General features: G+C 37.3%; 1 protein-coding gene across 5 annotated transcripts; it reads left to right on the plus strand.

Annotated features, from left to right (window-relative positions):
* The first annotated feature begins 716 nt into the window (after positions 1-716).
* On the plus strand, positions 717-22355 carry LOC103696622 (histone-lysine N-methyltransferase CLF-like). Of its 5 annotated transcripts, none has more exons than XM_017840485.5 (16): positions 718-1371; positions 5803-5904; positions 6052-6380; positions 10190-10351; positions 12456-12540; positions 12755-12910; positions 13018-13065; positions 13144-13212; positions 13414-14078; positions 17229-17364; positions 17507-17712; positions 18690-18821; positions 19052-19142; positions 21453-21500; positions 21568-21696; positions 21773-22355. In XM_017840485.5, exons 1-16 carry the CDS (start codon positions 1309-1311, stop codon positions 22040-22042), a joined length of 2691 nt encoding a protein of 896 aa, XP_017695974.2. In that variant the 5' UTR covers positions 718-1308; the 3' UTR covers positions 22043-22355. The 5 variants fall into 5 exon arrangements, with proteins under 5 accessions (XP_038971855.2, XP_017695974.2, XP_008776528.2 ...); XM_008778306.6 differs by having other exon boundaries at positions 723-1371; positions 13345-14078; XM_039115927.3 differs by lacking the exon at positions 13144-13212 and having other exon boundaries at positions 717-1371; positions 13345-14078.
* Positions 22356-23325: the final 970 nt, after the last annotated feature.

Below are 23325 nucleotides of genomic sequence, written 5' to 3' on the forward strand. Positions count from 1 at the left end.
GAACGAGCTCGAGCTCGGGCTCGTAATCGGGCTCGAGCTCGGGCTCGGGCTTGATAACAGGCTATTTTTCTCTATGTGGTCAGACTTTTATGAATTATAGTGCTGAAATAAAATTTTTCAGTGGGAGACTAGGGCTCGTTTGGGCTCGTGAGCTGCTCGGGCTCGGGTATAAACGAGCCTCATATTGGGCTTGGGCTCGGGCTCGTTTGACTAACGAGCCAAGCCCGAGCCGAGCCCGAGCCGAGCCCGAGCAGCTCGGCTCATTAACAGCCCTACTTGGAGAGTTTGTTTGCATTGAAGCAAAGGAAAAGGGAGTCCTTAAGATATTATGCTAACCGCTTCAATGAGGCAATGTTGGAGATCCATGATCTAAACCATTCAGTCACAATGATTACCATGAAGAGTGGTTTGAGACCTCGATTTGGAGAAAATTTTTTTGAGAGATTTTGCAGAGCTTCTTGTTCGAGCCGAGAAGTATGTCAATGTTGAGGAGACAGTGACAACTTGGCAAGAGTAACCTGAGGATAAGCCCAGAAGCAAGTATCTAAAACAATGGGGACAGGCCCATCCAAGCTAGCTCACGTCTCGCTATGTGCTATTGGTACGTGTATCGTGCCGACCCCAGCAAGGCAGCACGCATGTGGTCCTAAGAAGCCGTTACCATCAGCACGATGACTTTTCCTCCGGTCAAAGAAGTTTTGTTTGGTTGGGACACGGCGACCTAATCCCAACGGCCTCATATTTTGCACACCATCCTTCTTTGGATCCACCCCTCCCTCTGCGGTGGCGACGGGCAAACAAGCCAAGTCCTCCCAAAGCCCAGGTCCAATAAATGGGACAGGGGATGGGCTAAAGAGGCGAGGCGCCGTTGCTACAGCCGGACAAGCAATCTTTTTTAACTTGAGCTGGAGGTGCGTTTGGGACCCAAAAACAAAAAAAAAAAAGAAAAAAGAAAAAAAATGAAAAAACGATTTCAAAATGTGAAGGAGGGAGATCCGGGCGGTTCCCCCCAAATCCATTCTATTTCTGGCCGCCCTCTCGCGTGATAACGTTTCAACGAACGCCCCACACCCCGCACCCCGCCCCCCGCCCCAATTCTCCTCGTCTCACTCGCTTTAATTCCTTCCTTTTCTTTTGGGATGCCTCGGAGGCGGCGGTCTCAGACCCTTAAAGGTCTCGAGGCGTGTCATTATTGTTAGGGTTTCTCCGAGAGAGAGAGAGAGAGAGAGAGAGAGAGAGAGAGGGAGAGGGAGAGGGAGAGGAGGGCCTCGCCGTCACGCATCTCTCCCTCCTCAAGAGATCGAGGCCATGGCGTCCAAGGCCTCGTCTTCGGCTTCCGCTACCAAATCCGAGCCATCCGCCGGCCTTCAGGTTCGTCGATCTCTGTCCCCCACCTAACGGTTTCCCCCTTTATACTTTTTTGCCCCCCTCTTGTTCTTCTCAATAGCTGGTGCCTGTAAATTCGATTTCTTGACCTTGTCCTCTTTCCAAGCGCGAGATATTCCTGGAGATGGGATTTTTGCTGCAATGCCGGTGGGTTATGCGATTTCTTTCTGGCGGTTTTCATCGTGATGGAAGCCACATTTTCGCAGGGTGCTCTTATCTCAGCCGGGGATTTTGGTTTCCCAGGGTGACCGGTGTCACCCCAAAAGCAAGCTCGATCCTCTGTCTTGGGACTACCTGATCACTCCTTAACCGTGATATGTTTTCATTAGCGTTATTGTGTGATTCGAATGCAAATTCGTTACTCTTGTATAGATCCCTGATCAAAGATTTCAAAACGGTTTCAAGAAAGATTATTTATTTTTCCTAATCTGAAGAGAAACTACTCCCAAATGATAGTTTTGGTACACAAAGTTATACGCTTTCCTGATTAGGTGTGATCTTGGAATCCTAGTCTTGTTTATGTGCAGCCGGTTGACATAATTCAACAACTCCCAAATTTTTTCTTAGAAACTATACAAAGTAGATGAAAATATAAACCGTCTCCTTTTATGCTATTTGTTTTTCTCCATGAAGCTTAATTTCAATCTTCTTGCTGGCTCTAACATCAGCTTGTTTTGTGGTCTGATCTTTTTTCGTTGGTATGGCCAATTATTCCCATAAGCTCCAATAGCACTTGCAAAGGATTTGTACTTAATGCACTCAAAATCTTCACATTCTCTTCCAAGATGTTGTCATGAGTGCCACTTCGTATGATGAAGGAAAAACCATGTATTTGCTCAACCATCATCTGCTGCTGCTTTACCATAAATTTGCAAAGTGAATTTGCCACAAATGTGAATGCAATATCACATTATTCTTCTTCATTCTGATTGCCAGACAAAAACTTGTTTAGACCGTGCTTGAATTCCATGTGCTCATGGTTGTTATACCATGATACATGATATGTTCAGCTACTGTTCAATACCTCAAAAAGAGATTCTTACTAGCATATAACCGACGTAATGCACAGGGTACAGTTTTTTTTCTTTTTCTAATTTTTCGAAATGCAATATAGAATTCATATAACAAAATAGATAACAGAAATATAATAGAATATAATAGATATAAAAGTCTAATTATTTAATTTTTGATATTAATATTATGATATACTATTACTATACAAAATTCTAATATTATATGTATATCTATTGATATAATAAAATAATATATCATTATAAAATAATAAAATCACGATCCAACCTACGTATAATTAGAAATAGAAAAGTATTGTATCTAGGGAATATTTAGATGCAATACAGTGGGGTCATTAGTGGTTATATTTTCACTTTTATGTAAGATCATGATCATAAAAATGCATTAAAAATTAATAAAATATTAGTGCAATCTAACGACTCGTGCGGAGTATGGGCAGAGCATAGTACTGATGAAAAGTATTTTTTTATTAATATTAGCATATATCATTAATCTCTGTAATTTACCGGTACTAATTAATGTGGTTTAATAAGCTAATAATTTTATTGTTATATTTTGATGAAGAACTGTATTAAATAAAATCTTTACTCATTATCCATAGTAAAGAGTTGTATTAGTAATGTTATTAACATGGCATCCACATGGCAAATGGATAGTTCTATTCAAAGCAGAGCCTCCATTTTAGTAATATATATTAGATATGTCGACCAACCACCATTAATTATCATGCTTCACAATTATCCACCACAAGCATCTTACCTCTAGTTTTCAGAATGCAAGTTCCATGATTAGAACATTATAACATAATATACGATAATAAATATTTTATTTACTATAATAGCATTTTATGATCATAAATTGATATAATTATTAACTTTGTCTCAATATAATAATATTAAAAAATATATATTATATACGAGATAATGCATATTATAAAGTTATAATCTATCAAACCATTGAATTATTTGACTTATAAAAATCTGTAATTATAATCTGGATATGAACATGGAGATTAGTCGGATGCTAATACAAATCAGATTTTGACAGTACAGGTATAAATATGGATATCAATCAAACAATTAAACTTCATGAACTATCAAATAAAATATATCATTGTACGAAAAGTAAATTAAGTTAAAGACCTGTTAGTGCCATCACTTGTTTCCTTTAAAGTTCATTAGTGCTATATATGACTAAATATAATTGCAAAAAGAACTAGATATTGGGATACGGAGTAGATAGTTGCCTTTCCATATTCATATCTACTTTTCTTTGATGGATATGAAGGTCGTTGTGGATATTAGTTGGATGTTGAAAATTATATGCATATTTGGACATATTGGGATACGAAAATGGACCTAGATAGATAGATATATCTGATCCATTTTCACCCCGACTTTAAAGCCATCTGATTGTTGGGGAAGTCTAGAGGGATATTTTTGCAAAATAAATCTCTCCACAATTTCATCTATCCATATGGAAATCTTGGAGGATTATTATTATGAAAGGGTATTCAAGTTATTTTACAAGATAAATGGCTAGTTTTTGATGTGGTTGTGTTAAATTTTAATTGCAACAATATATATTTGGACAAAACCAAATGGTGTGGATGTTTATGCAAATATTATATATAAAGGTTAAATAAGTAAAAATGAAAATTTTATAGCGGTATATATATGCAAAAAAAAAAGCCTGAAAAAATACTTGAAGTCACTCAATCATGTTTTCTTGTTCATGCCCGAACTTGAAATTAGCTTTATTTATCTGGATTTCTTCTCATCTTGGAACTGGTTTTTTCATTACTAAAAAGGAATCAAATGTCTGAGTTGAGACTAGTTCAGAGACTTATGTTTCCCCTGGTTTTCAGCCATTCGCACGAGCCAGTGCGCTTGCCTATGCAATTGAGAAAGCTTAAATATATTCAGGCCAGAACAGGCACGTGGGATGCATCCTGGAGAAAAAGACATAACTTCATATGATTTATGCTGCTGCTAAATATGTTTGCTTTGTGCCTTATGATCAATTTTGTTATTTGTTTCTTTAGTGGACTGATTCTATACTGAGAAATACCATTCAAGGCCCTTTATCACCATTTCATTCTATCTTTACTTTCATCTGGAACCAAGGACGACTTTCCTTTTTCTCCATTAGAACTAAAGGATATGGTGCATTTGGTAACAAAATTACTCATCGGAAAAGCAAGAATTTATATGGTAGCTTGCATGTGTTGGTCCAATGTTCATGGTTTGGGACGACCTGCCCATACTGGTCAAAAATCAGTTGGGATAGGCCAGTACGAGGCTGGCTTGGGCAGGGGGCATAATCTCTTTTATGTGGGTTCAGTAGAGGGGTGTGCTGGCAGAAATAAAGAAAGAGAGAGGAAGAGAGAGGAAGAGAGGAAGGGAGAGGAGAAAGGAGGATAGATCCGGCTTGCATTCAATGCAATCTGCCCCCCCCCCCCCCCCCCCCCCCCCCCCCTGATATTGGAAACCTTGTGCCTCCAGTCAGGCTTCACTTCTTTTTTTGCTGTGACTATTTTGGTCAAAATTAAGAAAAATAAGGAAAATCATTTCAAAATTTTTCTCCTTGGTGCATCGAATTCAAATATATCATGGATGGACATCACCCTACAACACTATCTTTTTCGATTTATATTTTGTTTTTTTATAAAGTTGTATTATTTCAGATTAAGGTAATTATTAAGAATAATACAAAAATAATTTTGAGAGGAAAAATCTGTAGCATGTTTGAACTATTAATGTGCACATGTCACTGAATTGTTGCATGAGTTGGATAAATTTTAGGCATGTTTGGAAGCACCTGAAGCTACGGCTGAAATTGGTAATATATTGATTTAAAATGATCCTAATGAAAAGGTTTCTGTTATGTTGGGAAAAATATATGCGGCAACTATGGGGGTGTCTTTCTTATACATATTATGATTGATAAATGATGTGACACTTTTATCTGCGATAGTTTTTCTTTCTTTCATTCGTTTTTTTTGAGACCACAGGTGTCCATAGCATTACTAGTACCATATTCCCTATTGACTCAAAAAACATGTTTAAGGATATTAAAATATATCAATATTTATGAAAATTTTGTGTAAGAGAAAAAATTTAAAATAAAAAAATAAAAAGTGTCCTGGTGTGGTACTAAGATGCTAAATTGTCCCAAGAGTGGGGATGGTAGCATATCCTGATACGATACCATTTTGGGACAAAAGTAGTACGTGGTTGGTACTAGTGTTTCAACCTTTGGATAATGCGCTTACTGCTTGTCTATCTATGTTCTGTAATAATTTGTATTTTCCACCTCTCTCTAGAAAAGATCTCCATGATTTACTTTGTTATTAATGTTTAGTTTGGCTTTTCATGAATGCAGATTACTGGAATTAAAGAGGGAAATCATGCTTCTCAGGATATTTTACCAGTTATTCATTCCTTGAAGAAACAAATCGTTGCTGATCGTTTCATATATATTAAGGTAAACCGAGTGATCGTGCCATCCCTCTTGTTTATTACCAATGTCGAAGTATTAATATAGCTTTATGTTCTTTTATTTCAGTTGGTGATTTGAGCTTGAAAGCTTATTGCAGCATTGCTCCTTTTATATTTTCATTTTTTTTTTCAGAAAACAATGGAAGAGAACAAACAGAAACTCAGTAGCATCATACAACATCTTTATAATTTGTCAAAATTCAGGAGAGATCCGACAATCAACAATACTGACGTAGATGTAAATTTGTTAACAAAAAGGCAAGATGATGCACTTTGTACTCTAAATAGCCTTGAACTCTCTGGAGGAGAAAAAGATAGCAGTAGTTGTCAAGAAGAAAGTTCATATGCCTCGTCAACTGTAATTTTAGGGAGCAACTTTGGAGGAAAGAATGCAGTTCGACCAATCAAACTGCCAGAAGTGCCAAAACTACCTCCATATACTACATGGATTTTCCTGGACAGGTGGTACATCTGGAACTATAATAATTTGGATATGTACCCCAAAAACATATTCATGTCTTGTTTGCATCTATGAACGTCTATACACTTAGATGTGAGTAACTAGATTTGCACATTGATTTAGAGACATACAAGTACATTTACTTGCTTTCACAATGCTGGATGTTTATGCATATCTGTACATTTATCTTGATGAACAGACTCTTATGTGTGCAATGTTGTATGCTAAATGCAACTGTCTATTGTTGATCCTACAACATGTGCTTGTATCGGCTTTATGCTGATTCACATATTTACTTAGATTATTCATTTATTGGCATGGGATATTTGCTCTAAGTCTTCATGAGTGTAAGTAGGTTAATGACAATGCATCTTCCTATTTTTTGGTAACTTGAAAGATCTTGTTGATGTGGAAGATGAAATTTGCAATGTCAAAATAGATTGGGGTGACAAAGAAACATCATGGAAGATACAACTTAATTTTTCTGCCTCCTTTTTCTTTTGTTAAGCAACCAGTAAGTCTTTTCAGTTTTCCCTTTACATGACTTGTACTTGAAGAGGCTAAACCATTTTGAAATCATGCCTTTGAAAGTCGGAGACATCCTTTTATAAATAAAATAGTATTATTTCTTGAAAAGCTTTATTCTTGAGAACAATTACATACATACATACATATATATATAAATATATATATATATATATATATATATATATATATATATATATATATATATATATATATATATATATAGACTGGATATGCCTCTGGGATTAACTTAAGAATAAAGAAAGAAACTCTGGAAACCAAAGAATTGTGACTAATTTGTGAGCTTATTGAAGCTGTCAATCTTGGAACAGATAGTGTAAAATAATTGGATGGTTGTACTCTATATATATATATATATTTATATTTACTTCGTACTAGTATTGCATATTTTAGTTCCTACAACCTGATCTCCCTAAATATACCACACCATGATCACTTTTTTTAACACATCATAGATTGCTTACAATTGGGAAACATTTATTACTAGGAGTTATAGCTATTGATGAGCAATAGCTCAATCTTGAAAATCATTTTGCAGACTTGATGCACAAACTAATTTTCATGTGTTGCACAAGAGGGAAGCTGCTAGGGTTCTCCTTGGAGGTATGCTCCTTTTCTGCTTCTAGGATAGCAAGGGGTGTTTGGCGGAAAATATGGTGAAGAAACTAGGTGCATGTGTCCTTGAATGGAAATAGTTTAGGGTTTGACCATGTTTAAACTCATAAGAGAAGCCCTTGGTGTTATTTCTATAAGATATTTTACTTAAATACCCTTCCATTGTTCTCATTATTTAAAGGGAAATTTTTTCCCTCTCTTTCCTTTCATTTATGTAACCTTGCTGGATTCTCATCACATGGGCTTGTGCTGACGCAATTAATATCTGGTAAATTACCAAATATCCTTGTCCCTTCAAGTGTGAAGGAGTATGGGTGTTGTTTGTAATGTTTTTCTATCAGCTCTATTGTAAGCTTGTTGTGTTTGTACATATTTATGTTAAGCTTGTAGTCTCTCACAATGTTCAAAGTAGCAATCTCTTCGTAGATGTAAAATTGATGATAGGAGGATTGACATTGTTGATCACAATATGCAATATCTAATATAATTAGAGTGGAAAAATAATATATTTTGGAGGTTGCTTTCCTGTCCATTAGAAAGCCACAAAGAGGATGATTTGAATAGCGAGCAACCTGGGACCTCACCTAGGTAGAAGGTTATTGATTGGGGTCCTCGGCCATGCTTAGTACCTAAGACCTCCCCAATGCACCCAATGTGGGACCAAACACATGCGTGGATAGGTCCTCACATACTCTTGTTTATGCCTTGTATCATCGTGGATTTGTTCACGGGCTGGGCAGCCTGCTCGGCCTGCAACGGGCTTGGACCAAGATTTTAGGTTAGACGGGCCAAGCTGTGCCTGAAAAATAAGCACATATAATAACTGCCAAGCTTGGGCCTGGGGATTGAAGCTTGGCCTGAGCCTGGCTCGCCTCGAATTTTTTGTTATCTTGTGCTATTTGTTTATGTTTGATGTAATGGTCGATTTAATTGATAATTATTGTTGATATATGAACTTAATGGGATAATAGATATGTTTTAGGTTGATGAAAATATTTAATTATTCATATTTATTATTTTTAAAGTATTTTAAGCATTTTGTAGCACATTAACAAAAAAAAGGTTAGGAAGTTCGAGGCTCGGCCCAAGCCCGGCCTATGAACAACTCTGATTGTCATTAAGGGAAGGCTAATCACAAACACCATGATTGTGTTGTTGTCAGTCCTAAAAAGGCTTATCCCATAGAGTCCCCTAGCCACATGTGTTGTGGTTTGGGTTTGATTTGATACCATTTATAACGATTGAGTATCTCACTTGAAGAGGCTTGCCATAGAATTATTAATTAAAGTCCTTGGCTTTGCTTAAGTACCCAAAACCTCCCAATGCGCACTTGATGTGGGACTAAACAAATGCTCCCAAGGGTCCTCACTTGATACAATTTGCAATGACCCTAGGGCTTTACCCAAAGAGGCAGCCACAAAGCTATTGGTTAGGATTTGTGGCATTCCTTAGGTACCTAAGACTTCCTTGATACACACTTAGTGTGTTTGACTAACTCCACTTGCACCGTCCTACACACTCCCTTGATTAAGCCTTGGTATCCTCTTAAAAGAAGGGTCCAACAATAAATACTGTTAACGGCTCATGGTTTGCCCTAAAGGGGCCCATGTTGTAGTTTCCCTTAGCTACATGGGCTGTGGGCTAGGTTAGCTCTAATACTATTTATAACAACCTAGGACCTCACCCAAAGAGGCTAGGCACAGAGTTATCAGATAAGGTACTTGGTCCTACTTAAGTAACCAAGACCTCTGCAACACACCAAATGTGGGACTAAACACATGTGCATAAGCGTGTCACATGCTTAAATATTTTGTAGGCCATGATCCCTACCAAATTACCAATAGCCTTCATCTAGACATCTAAAGACATGCAAACCAAAATTCAATTGCTTCAGATGTTTCTGAACCATATATTAAGCCAAAACATTGTTTTTTGTTAAAATTGTCAAATTGGAATACCTGAAAAGGAGATTCATAGAGCTTTTGATATTTAGTTTCAGGACATCTGGAAATGTCATAAATTATGTTTAAAACATCATTTATGTTGCATCGATTGGATTGAGGCTTTGATCCTGATGGAAAGATGCTAGCTCAACTCTCTCTCTCTCCTCGTTCTCTACCTATCTGTCTGTCTATATTTATTATATATGCATGTATGTGCGTGTATTTATATCTGCCTATCAATGAAGACTTTTTAAATATAGTAAAACAAATAATATTTTAAAGTTTGGAGTATGCTTATGTCTGATTTCTTAATACATTATCATGTAGTGTAACTGTATTATGTTATAACTTATCAACAGTGCTGCTTGACTTGGGCATTCTAATAATGCAATACCAAAACATCTTATCATGATTATTGAATATATGAACTAGTTTGTATCCCAGAGGTTTTAGGTTCTTATTTATTTAATTTGTGTTTTTGGATATAAATGGCTTTCTCTGGTTTATTATTATTTAGCTGAGTTCCCAATTCTATTTTCCAAATCCCTTTTGAACTACTAACTCATTAATATATTTGTACTATCATGAAACTCAGAACTTTGTATAAGTAGAATTAATATATTATACTGAGAATTTGGTGATTTAATCCATTTTGTTTTTGTTTGACATATTTCTAGATTTACCTGATTGTTAGAATACTTGTGCAGAAACCAAAGAATGACAGAGGACCAATCCGTTGTTGGTCGCAGGAGAATTTATTATGATCGAGGTTGTGGTGAAGCTTTAATTTGCAGTGATAGTGAGGATGATGTAGTTGAAGATGAAGAAGAGAAGAAAGAGTTTGGAAGTACTGAAGATTATATTATTCGGTTGGTACAACCTTAACATTTGTTTTTGTTATGGGTCCAAGATTTTCTACTTGATCTATTTACTTTCCATAAGATGGTGCCCTTTGCCCAGTTCATTATTAGCATTGCAATTGTATGGTTCTTGTTGTTGCTCCATTCACTCTTTTGTTTCTTTTATCACAAATAGTTGGGCTATCCGCTTAGTTTGCCTTTTGCATTGGAACTTGTTATGTGCGGGTTGGTGTTCATGCATATATTTGAGTAATTTCTTAAAATCATCACTTTTTATTTCTGTTTTTGCAGATTTGGACCATATTTTTTTAGCAGAGCTGGCCTAGTTTCAAGATTTTCCGAGTCTTTTGTACTTGGCCCTATGGATACACTCTAGCTATTCAAAATAATAAAAAAAAAGATGTGCATTCATCCTCAATAAATATGTGCATTCAATGTAAAAATGTTCTTTTCAGAAATCATGTGCATTCAACTCAACTTACTTATTCGGATGAAGTACATCAGTTAGGACTACAACTCCAGTAGTTTGGGTTGGGTTAAGGGCTAGCTCCAACCTAAAACCTTTATATCTCCCAACCATAACCCTGTGCAACCTGACCTCTGATTGGGGATTTCTCTGACCCAACCAAACCCAATCCCATCTTACGCGGCTAATCAAGCTAGGTTGTGTAGGTAATTTAAGAGTGGTAAAAGCTTATTTTTGTTAGGTAAGTATTCGTTTTCTAGGGATCTTATTGTGGTGCAGTTTTGCAATTCAATAACTCAATGGGGCTAAGTATATATTTAAATTAAACATGCAAGTATTTTATCTGAAGATTTTTGGGTTGGGTTCAGGTTTGTTTAGGTTTGCGCTAATGCAACCGAACTTGGGGTTCTGCTGGGATTTTTGGGTCCAAAACCAAAACCTTAAAGCAACCCAACCAATGGATGTCTGACTGGGTGGGTGAGCCCCACACAAGTGCAACTTTAATAACAATTAAAACCAAGGGCAAAAGCATCTTGAAATTTAAAAATTTGCCATTCTTGCAAAATGATAATGTAGTCTGGTTCTGCGAAATGAAAAACAAAGTGGACCCTTTTTGCAAAATTCACATACATTTGTCCCAAGGATAAAGGATATAACTAAGATGCCTATGTTGCATGTTGAACAACTAACGGGAACAAATCACTGCTTATGGTAATTATTAATTGAGTAATTATTGGATAACATAATCTTCGTGCAAGGTCTTATATAACATATGATATAAAAAACAAGATAACACTGTTTCACTAAATGATCAGGGGAGGGCTGAATGATTTATTCAATTTGTTTCCGATGTTTTAAAAGACCATAGGTGGCAGATAGGCAGCTATGGGGTCAACTAGCACCTAGGTGCTAGATGTATGCCTAGAGTTCATGACAGCTCAAAATAGTATAAAAAAATTAACAAATATAATGAGAAATGCTGAATTGATTATAGTTTAAAAAATGAAACATAACATATCAGATAAAATTTAGCAAGTCAATTGGAAGCACCGACTTGGCAACATTGACTGCTAATTCATAAATTAATCTCATCCTCCATACACACACCTGGGAAAGGCAGGAGCCTAGACGACCAAGGCAGCAGTTTTCCCAAAAAAAATACTAGCTGTTATCATGTAATGAAGTTGAGAATGATCCATTACCTGGGAGATGTCAAAATGTTATTGTTGTTGTTGTTATTATTATTACTATTTGGTAGAAGTTGTCAAAACGTTATTTGAGTATTGAAGACATTATGAGGAAGATGGTGCCATGAATTACCTAGTTATGATAGTGAAATAAAAAAGCTGGGAAAGTGAAAGAGGTATCAAATAATCAAATACTGAGATACAGGTGCAGGAAGCTGCTCCACAGAACACACGCTAACGCTACACTGGTTGCAATCCTTTGGTAGGCAGCAGTGTGTTGCCCAAACATGAGTTGATGAGAAAGCCATTGAGATCTACTAGTGAGTTTATGTAACTAGGCCTCTAATAATGTTGGACCCATCTATCATGTGATGACCTTTAATAATTTGACGTGTGCTTTCTCTCCATCATTCATTACATCCATGTCATTGATTTGCTTTTGTTTACCATCGCATTCCAGGATGGTAATCCAAAAAGTTGGTTTATCTGATGCTGTGCTGGATTCATTGGCTCAGTGCCTCGAAAGGAAAACAGATGAAATCAGGGTATGTTTATTGTGTGGGTGATTTTGTCCATTATCTCCATCTACTCAGACTTTCTCAGTTTTGAACATTATTGCATGGCTGTATTAGATATCTGGCCCAGTTTTCTCTTCCTTATGATGAAAATCAGTTTTATGTAAACTTGGGTTTAGCTGTTTCCCATTCATTTCATGCTGGCATTACAGAGGTATGAAACAACATCAAACATCTTATACAGGCAAGATATGAGAGCATTATAAAGATAGAGAAAACTGAGGAATGTGTTAAAAAGGGAGAAGATGGAGTTGATATTAAAATTGCAGATGCATTATCAGAAAAAGATCTGGATGCAGCATTGGATTCTTTTGATAACCTCTTTTGTAGGCGATGTCTGGTAAGCACCATTGCAAATGCCTTTCCAGTTAGTATCCTGGGTCTAACTATGTGCATTCTACTGTATTATGATAATGACACAGTTGGTTTCGTGGTGAATATCTGCAGGTTTTTGATTGCAGACGACATGGATGTTCTCAAGATTTATTATTTCCTGTAAGTTGGTGAACTGGATACTTGATTGCCCAACCTCTTGTGTCTGTTAGTAGTTTCATAGTTTCTGTTTTGGATCAGTCAGAAAAACAACTTCCCTGGAGCAACTCAGATGATGACACACCTTGTGGCACTCACTGCTACAGAGTCGTATGTACTTAACAATATCGCAATTTGACCTTGATTTTTCATGCTTGGCCATCTTTGTTTTTTTTGAATCATTAAATCGTATTCGAGACACTATGTTGCATAATCATATGGTGTAAATTATTGCTTTATTAGGTCTCCAAATCAGAGAGTATTGCTACAATGAATTCACAAATGTCGCATGTTTTTGAATTTCAAGCACAGTCATCCGGTAGCGCGCGAGCATCACTGTATCCAAAAAAGAAAAGTCAAGGTTCTTCTGTAGGAAGGAGAGCAAAATATCGTCAAAGTGAAAGCGCTTCTTCTAATGCAAGAGTTGTTTCAGAGAGTAGTAAATCTGAAGTACATCCACGACAATATATCATGTCTGTTAAAGTCTCTTCGCACTTGAAAATTAACAAGGATGGAAAATATGGTATTCAAAAGAAAGACAACAAAAGAATTGCTGAGCAGGTTCTTCTATGCATGCGGAAAAAGCAGAAGAAAATGGTTCCCTCAGACTCTGATAAAATCGTTAGCGGACACCTCTGGCCACATGATATGAAGCTTAGATCAAATACACGTATTGCTTATAGGGATTCTAATTCATCCTCACAGAACAAAATTGTGAAATCTCCAATTATCAGAAGTTCCAGAAAAAAGGGACTATCACAGCAGGACAGTATTGATTTAGCTTATGATGAGGCTCAAAATGATTCTACAGGTAAGATAGTGAAGGAGTCATTGGCCACAGATTGTCATGAAAGCTCAAGAAAAGAGGAGTTTGTTGATAAGAGCACCTGCAAATATGAAAACACTTGTGGTAAATCATGGAAGGTGATTGAGCGAAGCCTTTTTGTTAAAGGTCTGGAAATTTTTGGAAGGAACAGGTCAGTTTATATCTTTTTAAAGTAGCTGATTTCTGCAAGCCCCCAATTTTTCAAATTTTTTATCAGATCATATTCTCACATGAACAAAGACTTCTCCCTTTTTATTATGGAAATTTGGAGACACCATTCAACTAATTATTTTTCTTTGCCTATGATATCCCTTCTGATCTTTGCTGCAATACAGAATTTGTTACTTTTCTTGAAATTAATACTTCAAAATTACTTTAATCAACTATTCTTGTCTTAAATGTGCATTTTGACACATATATATATATAGAGCATAATACATGGAAACACAATGGAGGAAAATCATGTTTACCTAGGTCAGTATGTTCTGCACAAATAGTTTGTTAAAACAAACATGCATGAGATAATCACTTGATGTGTTTATTCAAGTAACGCTTAGTGCGAGGTCTTAAATCTGCACTCTGGCAGTGGTGAAGCCCAATCTCAAGCTCTTGTATCCGGTTCATGTTAGGTCTTTTGCGTGAAAGAACAATTGATGTTCTTTGGCATACGAGACTTTTTGATCTTGCCCCCCTTGCCTTGAGATGTGCGCGGATTGATGAAATGGATGAATGCATCTCTGTAAATTCTGTTTATGCTACTCAAGTTCCAAACTTGGTCTATGTCTATGCTTCATCCTTACCCCCAAATCCATCTTCTGGTCCCTTACTCTCCTCTCACTCCTAGCAACCATGGTGACCGATCCCTTCTCCCCATTCTAAACCGTCTCTCTTCCTCTTCGCCACCACCTTGAAACCCTACCTCCATGGGATCTCTTCTCCTTTTGAGCCCACATGCTCTCCCCTCTCCCCACTCCATCCTCTCTTCCAATACCCTCCTCCACAACAAACACTAAGCCCCCTTCCTGCTGCCGATGCTGGATTCCTGCCACCACTGTCTTTGGCCTCCAGTGGAACCACAAGCCCCAACTCTTTGGTGAAACCTCTTGCATGGTGGTGGTCATCTCTGGTAATGATCACGTCGGCAAGGCCACGGTCATTGCCAATGTCGAACCTCTCCATCATCTACTTTGTCTTTGCTGTTGTCACAATCGATGCCGATGTTAGCTTCCGCAACCTCAACCTGCTTGTTGGCCTCGAGAACTGCATCAGCTACATTGCCATCAAGGTACTCAACAGCAATTGCCGCCTTGACCATGCCCTTGTTGCTGTCCCTATCCTGAGCTCCCCTGCACCTCTAAGCCTCATTTTTAGTATTTTCATTAGACAAGTTCAAATCAGGTCCAAACTAACAAAGAGATGCACTCCCCCATTTGTTTCATCTATCTCTGCGCATTTCAAGGTAGGGGTGGAGCCAGATCAAACAGTCTTGTGTGTGAAAGAACATTTGTTCTTTTGCATGAGAGACCGAAACCTGCACGCTAGATGCCTGCATTAGGACTCCTAAGTTCTCTTGATCACCCATAGCAAACAAGACAAGGAAGAGGAGAGAGTAGTGCACTAAAGGGGTCAATTCTAGGCTCTATTGGCCTTGGCCTCGTTACGCTGATCAATTGCTATGTATGCTCCAAGAGGTTATATAGCGGGCTTCGATGTATGTACACTACCTAATAACACAATCAGGAAGATTTGAGGGTTCTAGAGTAAGCTGATACAGCCTACAGCTTAAGGGATTGCATGAGTAGGCCAAGATTGGGGTATTATCCGAGGGCCATGCAATATGAAATGTGATCGTTGCATCTAAGTTTCAGGAAATATACGAAAATCATATCAGAATGAATTTCCTAGAAATTTGGATACTTTGTGATGACATGGCTGTAATTTAAATTACTCCACTATAAAAGTAACACATTTCAGTTGTAACTGTACCAATATTTGCTGTATACATTAGGTTCTAGGTTTGAGTAGATAATAGGGAGATAATTTTCCAAGAATATTCTAGGCTTTGATTAGACATTGGAGAGTCACTTTTCCAAGAAAATGATTTCAAAAATAGAGATAGTTTTTCTTTTTTAATTTAAAAGTAATTCATCAAATCTCTTGACAAATTGAATGCCAGTGCTACTAATTGTCTGATCATTCCTATTAACCTACTTTAGTTATTATCTTTTATCAGATAGTGAAGAGCATCCTGCATTTCACTAATATATGGGCTTCTATAAGTAATCATATTCATAATTTCAAGAACAACTTTAGTGTATGAGTCAAGATGCAGAGTCAAATGCAATGCAAGATCATTGTAAATGTGAGGAGAATGAACTAGGTAGACAATCATATCATAAAGCAATAAAACATGAGGTTATAAATTAGTAGGCTTGAGAAAAATCTGAAAGTAAGACAAAAGGAATGAATAAAGGGATATTTTTTGAGGGTGTGAACATGCCATGTGTATAAAGTATGATCTGTAGAGACTTGAGAGGTGTTGGATTTGGTGTGAGAGGATGCAATTGTGTTATGGTGACTAAAAATAGACTTGGTTCGAGATATTGAGAAATGCCATGTAGACACTAAAAGGTCTTGACCCATGATTGGAACCAATATAGAGGGACTAACATGATTAGCTTAAGGATTGGCTGACATTCATTGTCTACATTATCCTAACTCTAATTATAGTGATCCTCATGTCCAGTTTGTCAAAAAAAAATACTTCAATTATGGATTGTGCAAGAAATTTATAGACCCTGCAAATATTCAACGTATAGCTTCGTTTAGATGCACTGGTACTAAGTCCAGTCTAGTCCAAATTTAGCCTTTGTTTTTGTTGGTGTATAGACAGAAAGATATGCATATACAACACAAATACACATACGCATCCAAATACACATAATATGTGCATATACACATACACATACACATACACATACACATAGATATACATGTACATGTGCATATGCATATACAATAAATGTATGATATGCATATGTACATATATACATATATATTGTACTGTGCAGAAGCATTTTCTTTGTTGGGTTCTTTGGAAGTTTGATGTTGGACAATTTTGGACACCTTTACACTTGAAAATCCATTTGTTTGTTACATCTATTGTATGTTTGTAGTAAGCCATATTACTAACTTTCATATTTGCATCCATCGAAATAACTTGCTGACAAGAACTTTATACTCGTGCAATTCATGATTTTTGTACAACATTATAAATTGCATGCTTTCTTTGTCTGGACAGTTGTCTTATTGCTAGAAATCTTTTATGTGGAATGAAAACATGCATGGAGGTTTTTCAACACATGAATTATGTGGAAGATAAAAAAACATATGGAGCTGCTGATGGTGCAAATTCTCTGGTTGAAGGCTATGCCAAGGTTGAGTACAACGAATCTATGTTTTTTCATTTTACTGGGTACATATAAATTAGACAAGAACTTGATTCCATATCTGTGTGGTGTCTAATATAATAATGTTGATTACTGTTCTAGTAATAACTTTTAGGGTAATGAATTGCAGACAAGATCAAGATTCTTGAGAAGACGAGGTAGAGTTCGTCGCTTAAAATACACCTGGAAATCCGCTGGTTACCATTCCATAAGAAAAAGAATTACAGAGAAAAAGGATCAGCCTTGTCGGCAGTATAATCCTTGTGGCTGCCAATCTGCTTGCGGAAAGCAGTGCCCTTGCCTCGTAAATGGAACATGCTGTGAAAAATACTGCAGGTGAGTTGTTTACTTCGTGACCCAATATAAAACTTGTGGAAAAAATATGTGTGGTTTGCTTGTACCTTTTTCCTGATTAATTTCTAGTAAATTGTTGAAAGAGCATATAATAGTTTGAAATTTAGATTTTGTATATTTTAATTTGTTTCATTTTTTAATTATTTTTATCTGAGACATCTACAATGTTAGATTAATAGATATTGTATGTGGGTACATGGAACTCTTTGAAAGTGTGTGCGACTCTCCATCTCCAGTAAAATGTACAGGGAAGATAGGATTGGTTTGATAAAATCTGATGGTTAGTAATAGGAGTTGCAATTGCAATGGTCAGGTCAGGTTTAGTTTGGGCTAAGTTAGTGCCCTATAACATGTCTACATGAGTCTTCCTGAAGCCAACTCTACTTGCCAGCTGGTTGGTGATGCCTTTGACCTGAACCCACTCATCATGCTACTGGATTGGGGATGCCTGTCCTGTAACTGACCTACAAAACTGATGGTCAGGTTAGATGGGTTGGATCCAAGGGTGGGTTGGGTCCAGGAAACTGGTCTGGCCTTCTCAATACCAAGTATATTTATGCTTTTATAGGTTGTATGCATATTTATTTGTGCACATGTGTGCATTCATGCAGTTGCACATGTGTGTATTTGTCTGTATGCACACTTGTGGGACATAGTAAACAGATGCAACCAGACTCTCAGTCTGAAAACTTGAGTTTTTTTTTCCTCTCTTTTCTGAGTCAAGATTTTTGTTCATGGAACAGAATCAGGTAGACAGCAGAAATCAGAAAGCATGGCTTTAAAGTGTTTGAATTGATTCTGTTACTAGCATGTTAGTTGAATATGAAACATCTCCACAGTTATGTTTCTTTTTAAGTAAATACCGTGAATCCTTTTTTGGGTGATCATAACAAAATCTATGTTCATGTGCGACACATCTTGTATCTGCTATTTATCTACTTGCTTTTATTTGCTTCTAGGTGTCCAAAAATTTGTAAGAATCGATTTCGAGGTTGTCATTGTGCCAAGAGCCAGTGCCGAAGCCGTCAATGCCCATGCTTTGCTGCTGATAGGGAATGTGACCCCGATGTTTGCAGAAATTGCTGGATTGGGTATTGTTTCAGAACTTAAGTGCCTCTTTCAATCCCAAATCTATTTTTAGCTTTCTCTTGTTCAGCAATAACTTCTTATTCTTTTAGTGGCAATTTTTTTGAGTTTTTTGCTGCTTCTTCTTTTTTTTTGTGTAAAACTTCAATTTATTAGTTGATCCAATTGAACATATGCATTTTGTTAAAATATTTCGTCTTTATCTTCCTTTATTTTGCAATTCTTTTATATTCAGATGTGGTGATGATACTTTAGGAGGCCCAAATCAAAGAGGAGATAATTATGAATGCCGGAATATGAAGCTTCTCCTCAAACAACAACAAAGGGTAAAAATTAATCATTTCCTATTTTGTTCAATATGATCATTCTTGTGCTTGCAAAGTTACTTTTTACCGTGACAAAAGTATTTGTTTAATGGATTGTGAGTATGCACTGGTTCGGGAAAATAAACCTACTGTCTTTGTTTTGCCTTGGTAGTGTAGATAATTGATACCCATTTTGAGAAGTTAAGGTGGTACATAACTGCCTACCATTTCACTTACCCTCTAATTACTGTTTTTAAGTGTAAGCTTAAGCTAACAGGATTTTGATGACTGCATACCTTCAAAGGCTGCCATAGCTTGCACATGGTGGTAAACTGCATGGTTAAGGCTTAGAACTATTGCATGCCAACCTAAGATATCTGTTTGCCCCATTAGGAGAACCCAGGTGAGTCAATCATCTAGGATTAGGGATGCAAACAAGCTAGCTGAAAGGCATAGTTGGGCCTAACATTTAGGCCAGGTTGTCTAGCCAGCCTTATTGAAGTTTTCTGTAAGATCAACATTGACCCGGCACATTTGCATTCCTGTTCTGGATGGATAGGTCGCTAGACAGAGAGAGTTATGACAATGCTTTGAAGTTCATTAGGAATTATAGCATGATCTAGAAGATAGAGTGGTCAAACCATTAGAGATGTAGGGAGTCATTGGACTCTCACAGATATGGAGTATCATGATCCATATACATATGTTTTGAGATTGCCCTTATCAAGGTTTCAAATCCTGGTGGGACATCCCACAAGACAATAGGATGGGGTACCGTCCCACATGTTGCAATGGGACTATCCCACCGTCATCCCAGCATCTTGATCTGCGCATCCTAGGGCATATCCCATCCCAATTGTTGGGATGGGGCAGGATGGCGGAACGGCGGCATGCCATATTCCATGAGAAAACTAGAATGATCCAGCCCCATAGGATTTAAAACCTTGCTCCTTATGATCACTATTATGAATTTGATGTTGATAGCGTTGATCCTTTACATTCTTTTAGTGATAGCTACCATGGATTGTGTTAAAGGCAACTCGCATGGGAATTGTTACTATCACTGAGTGTAGTGTTGAGATGTAACGATTCCTTGGACTATCATAGATATGGATTGTCATGGTCATCCAGACAAAGTTTTCAGATGGTGCTAATGACTACTACCATGTATGTTGATGTTGGGAGCATTTATTCGGTAGATTGCTTTAGCAGTAGTTTTGACCACTTAAAAGCGGTCTTCTTAAAGAAACACTAAGTGTCTGCTGCTTATTTTTACATTAGGAATAGGATATAAATAGAGAGGATTGTTCATGAGAGCAGAGGGTTTTTGTTCTAAAATCTAGTTGAATGCTTCCGATAGCCTATCCTGCTCAATCAAGAACCTTTGGAGGCTTTTCCACATGGCCCAGCTATCTCCATGTTCTCTGTACATATGAAACAAAGCCCCTTATTTGGTACAAATATAAAAGAAAACCTCTATCTGAGACATATATTGAGTAATTGCTGCAACAATCTTTGGGTTGAGGGAGGTTCCCAAGTACTGACCTACTGATCTCATGAATCAAAAGACTACAAGATCCTCCCTGATGCATGCCAAATTTTGAGGGACTTGTTGAAAATGCTGCAGTCCTTATCTGATGTGCATGACTCTTATGAATATAGGGAGGCCAACTAATGTGGTGATTGGCTCTTCAAAGAGTGTCTCTAGTCCTGGGTTACTCACTATGGGATCACATTTTTACAGTGGCTGTGGCAGAGTTATTTTTTCTTGAATTGAGTGGAATGTGACTATGTAGGCCTTGGTTTTCTAAAAAGGGGAAAAAGGGAAATGGGAAAAAGGAAATAGCAGTTGCGACAACAATAATAACGCACAAGTTTTTTCTATTATAGCATAGGTTCATCTTCGGAGCGCAAGTCCTGGGTGCACTTTTATAGTATTGCACACATTTCTAATAGCAGATCTCCCTCAAGTTATGCAAAATTTCCTTGTGCCAGCAAGGTATTGGATAGGTTGGTGTTATACAGCACAGGGAATGGCTGTACAGTATTTCTAATTGGATGGAATTGAAACTTTATCGGGCAAATATTGTTTCACCTCTCTTTGACACCTGCCATTGTTTGGAATCTAAACATGAGTACTTTAATTTTTATTCTTTTCATTCTTATGATAAATTTTATTGTATATTATAATATCTAAGCCTTTGATCATCTAATCTATTTGCATTTCACAAAGAAAAAAGCTTGTAATATTTTATGAATTAATTTTATTGTTTCCACTGGGACAATTCAAGTTATGGAGCTGAAGGGTTTATTTATCCAAATTGCTTGCAGGTCTTACTTGGAAGATCTGATGTTTCTGGCTGGGGAGCTTTCCTTAAGGTAAATTTGCTGCTTGTGCTTTTCCCTTTTGCTCATTTTACCTTAACTATCTTTGATGTTATTTCAGAATAGTGTTGGTAAACATGAATACCTCGGGGAATACACTGGAGAACTAATTTCTCATCGAGAAGCAGATAAGCGTGGAAAGATTTATGATCGTGAAAATTCATCATTTCTTTTCAACCTCAATGATCAGGCATGTAACTTAATTGCGAACAAATGTTTTTATTGTTAATCTACACACCATAATTTGCTCACACATATCCTTGCAGTTTGTTCTTGATGCACATCGGAAGGGAGATAAGTTGAAGTTTGCCAACCATTCCCCTAATCCAAATTGCTATGCGAAGGTCATCATGGTAGCAGGTGATCATAGGGTAGGCATATTTGCCAAAGAACGGATAAGTGCAGGAGAGGAACTCTTTTATGACTATCGTTACGAGGCAGACCGTGCACCTGCTTGGGCTCGAAAACCTGAAGCCTCAGGGTCAAGGAAGGGCGAAACACAGCCTTCTGGCGGTCGAGCCAAAAAGCTTGCATAATTTGAAGGATGCTTTGTTCTTTAGTTGCTTTGAACCTGTAACTTTTTTTTTGGTTCATTCTTACAGAAAAATCATTAATTCAAGGTAGAAATCATGACATTATCTTCTGGCGGCCGAGCCAAAAAGCTTGCATAATTTGAAGGATGTTTTGTTCTTTAGTTGCATTGAACCTGTAACTTTTTTTTTTGGTTCATTCTTACAGAAAAATCATTAATTCAAGGTAGAAATCATGACATTCTCTTCTGATTTTAGGATTTCACATTATTTTTTCTGCGATTCTAGCACGTCCTAATTAATCACGTAGTTTATTGGACAGGTCTGTTTTGGAGCGTCATTATATTCCTCTCTCTCTGCGTCAGTTCTCTCGGTGGTTAGCGTTGAGTAATTTTTTTGGGATATTCAAATGGGGCCGATACCTCTCTAAAGCGTCATGATGCGGTTTGAGGTTTGAGGTTTGAGGTCAACCACCCGCTTGTTTGGTTTGGTACTTTGGGATCCTGCTAAGAGATGGAATCCTAAGGTTCGAGGGATTTCGTGTACTACTCCCTGGAGGCACGCTGATTTCATTCAAATTTTCAATGGCCTGATGAAAATTGAAGTCCACAGCTGCCAATTATTTAGATAAAAAATGGAAATTGGGACCGGGTGTTAGTATTATTATACATTACAAACTACTTCGTGAATCCGTATTATTTGATCTGACCTGATCAGAGGAAATTAGGTTCTAATAGAATAAACAATTGGGTCAGGCTGAGGATGTCATTGAGGGTACCTACAGCTCTGGGATCTCGTTGATAAAAGAAGTTGGGCATTGAAGTGCGCCTGCATGATGCCAACGCCCAACTTGCTATTCTCATTGTGCGACCTATCTTAATCGAGAGAGTCGAGATATCTCAGAGAGAAAATCCAGAACTTGTTAAGATGGTGGTAGAATTTGGAGCGCAAGCGAAGTTTCGAATTCATGAGGACGGGTCCTAGAGGTTTGGTAACAGATCTTGTGTTTTTAAGCAATTGGAATGAAAGAAAGATTTTGGAAGAAGCCCATAGCTCTGCTTGCACCATGCATCATTCAGGCACCAACATATATCGAGATCTAAAAGAGGGCTTATGATGGAGTGGCATGAAAGACATTGCTCAGTATGTAGCTCAGTGTTTAGCATGTTAGCAAGTAAAGGCTGAACATTACAGATTTGCAGAATTTTTGCAGTCCCTTTCTATCCCTCAGTGGAAATGGGGATATATAACTATGGATTTTATGACGAGTCTACCCCAAATCCCTAAAG

This window comes from Phoenix dactylifera, chromosome 11 (assembly GCF_051530095.1).
Source record: "Phoenix dactylifera cultivar Ajwa chromosome 11, Ajwa_hap1_PhDact_Kaust_v1.1, whole genome shotgun sequence".
NCBI classification, from domain to species: domain Eukaryota; kingdom Viridiplantae; phylum Streptophyta; class Magnoliopsida; order Arecales; family Arecaceae; genus Phoenix; species Phoenix dactylifera.

Coding starts and splice junctions, on each gene's coding strand:
- LOC103696622 (XM_008778306.6), top strand. CDS start 1,309: ATGGCGTCCAAGGCCTCGTCTTCGGCTTCCGCTACCAAATCCGAGCCA. Junction 14,079..17,228: donor GAAATTTTTGGAAGGAACAG/GTCAGTTTATAT, acceptor TTGTCTGGACAG/TTGTCTTATTGCTAGAAATC. Junction 17,713..18,689: donor TGCTGTGAAAAATACTGCAG/GTGAGTTGTTTA, acceptor ATTTGCTTCTAG/GTGTCCAAAAATTTGTAAGA.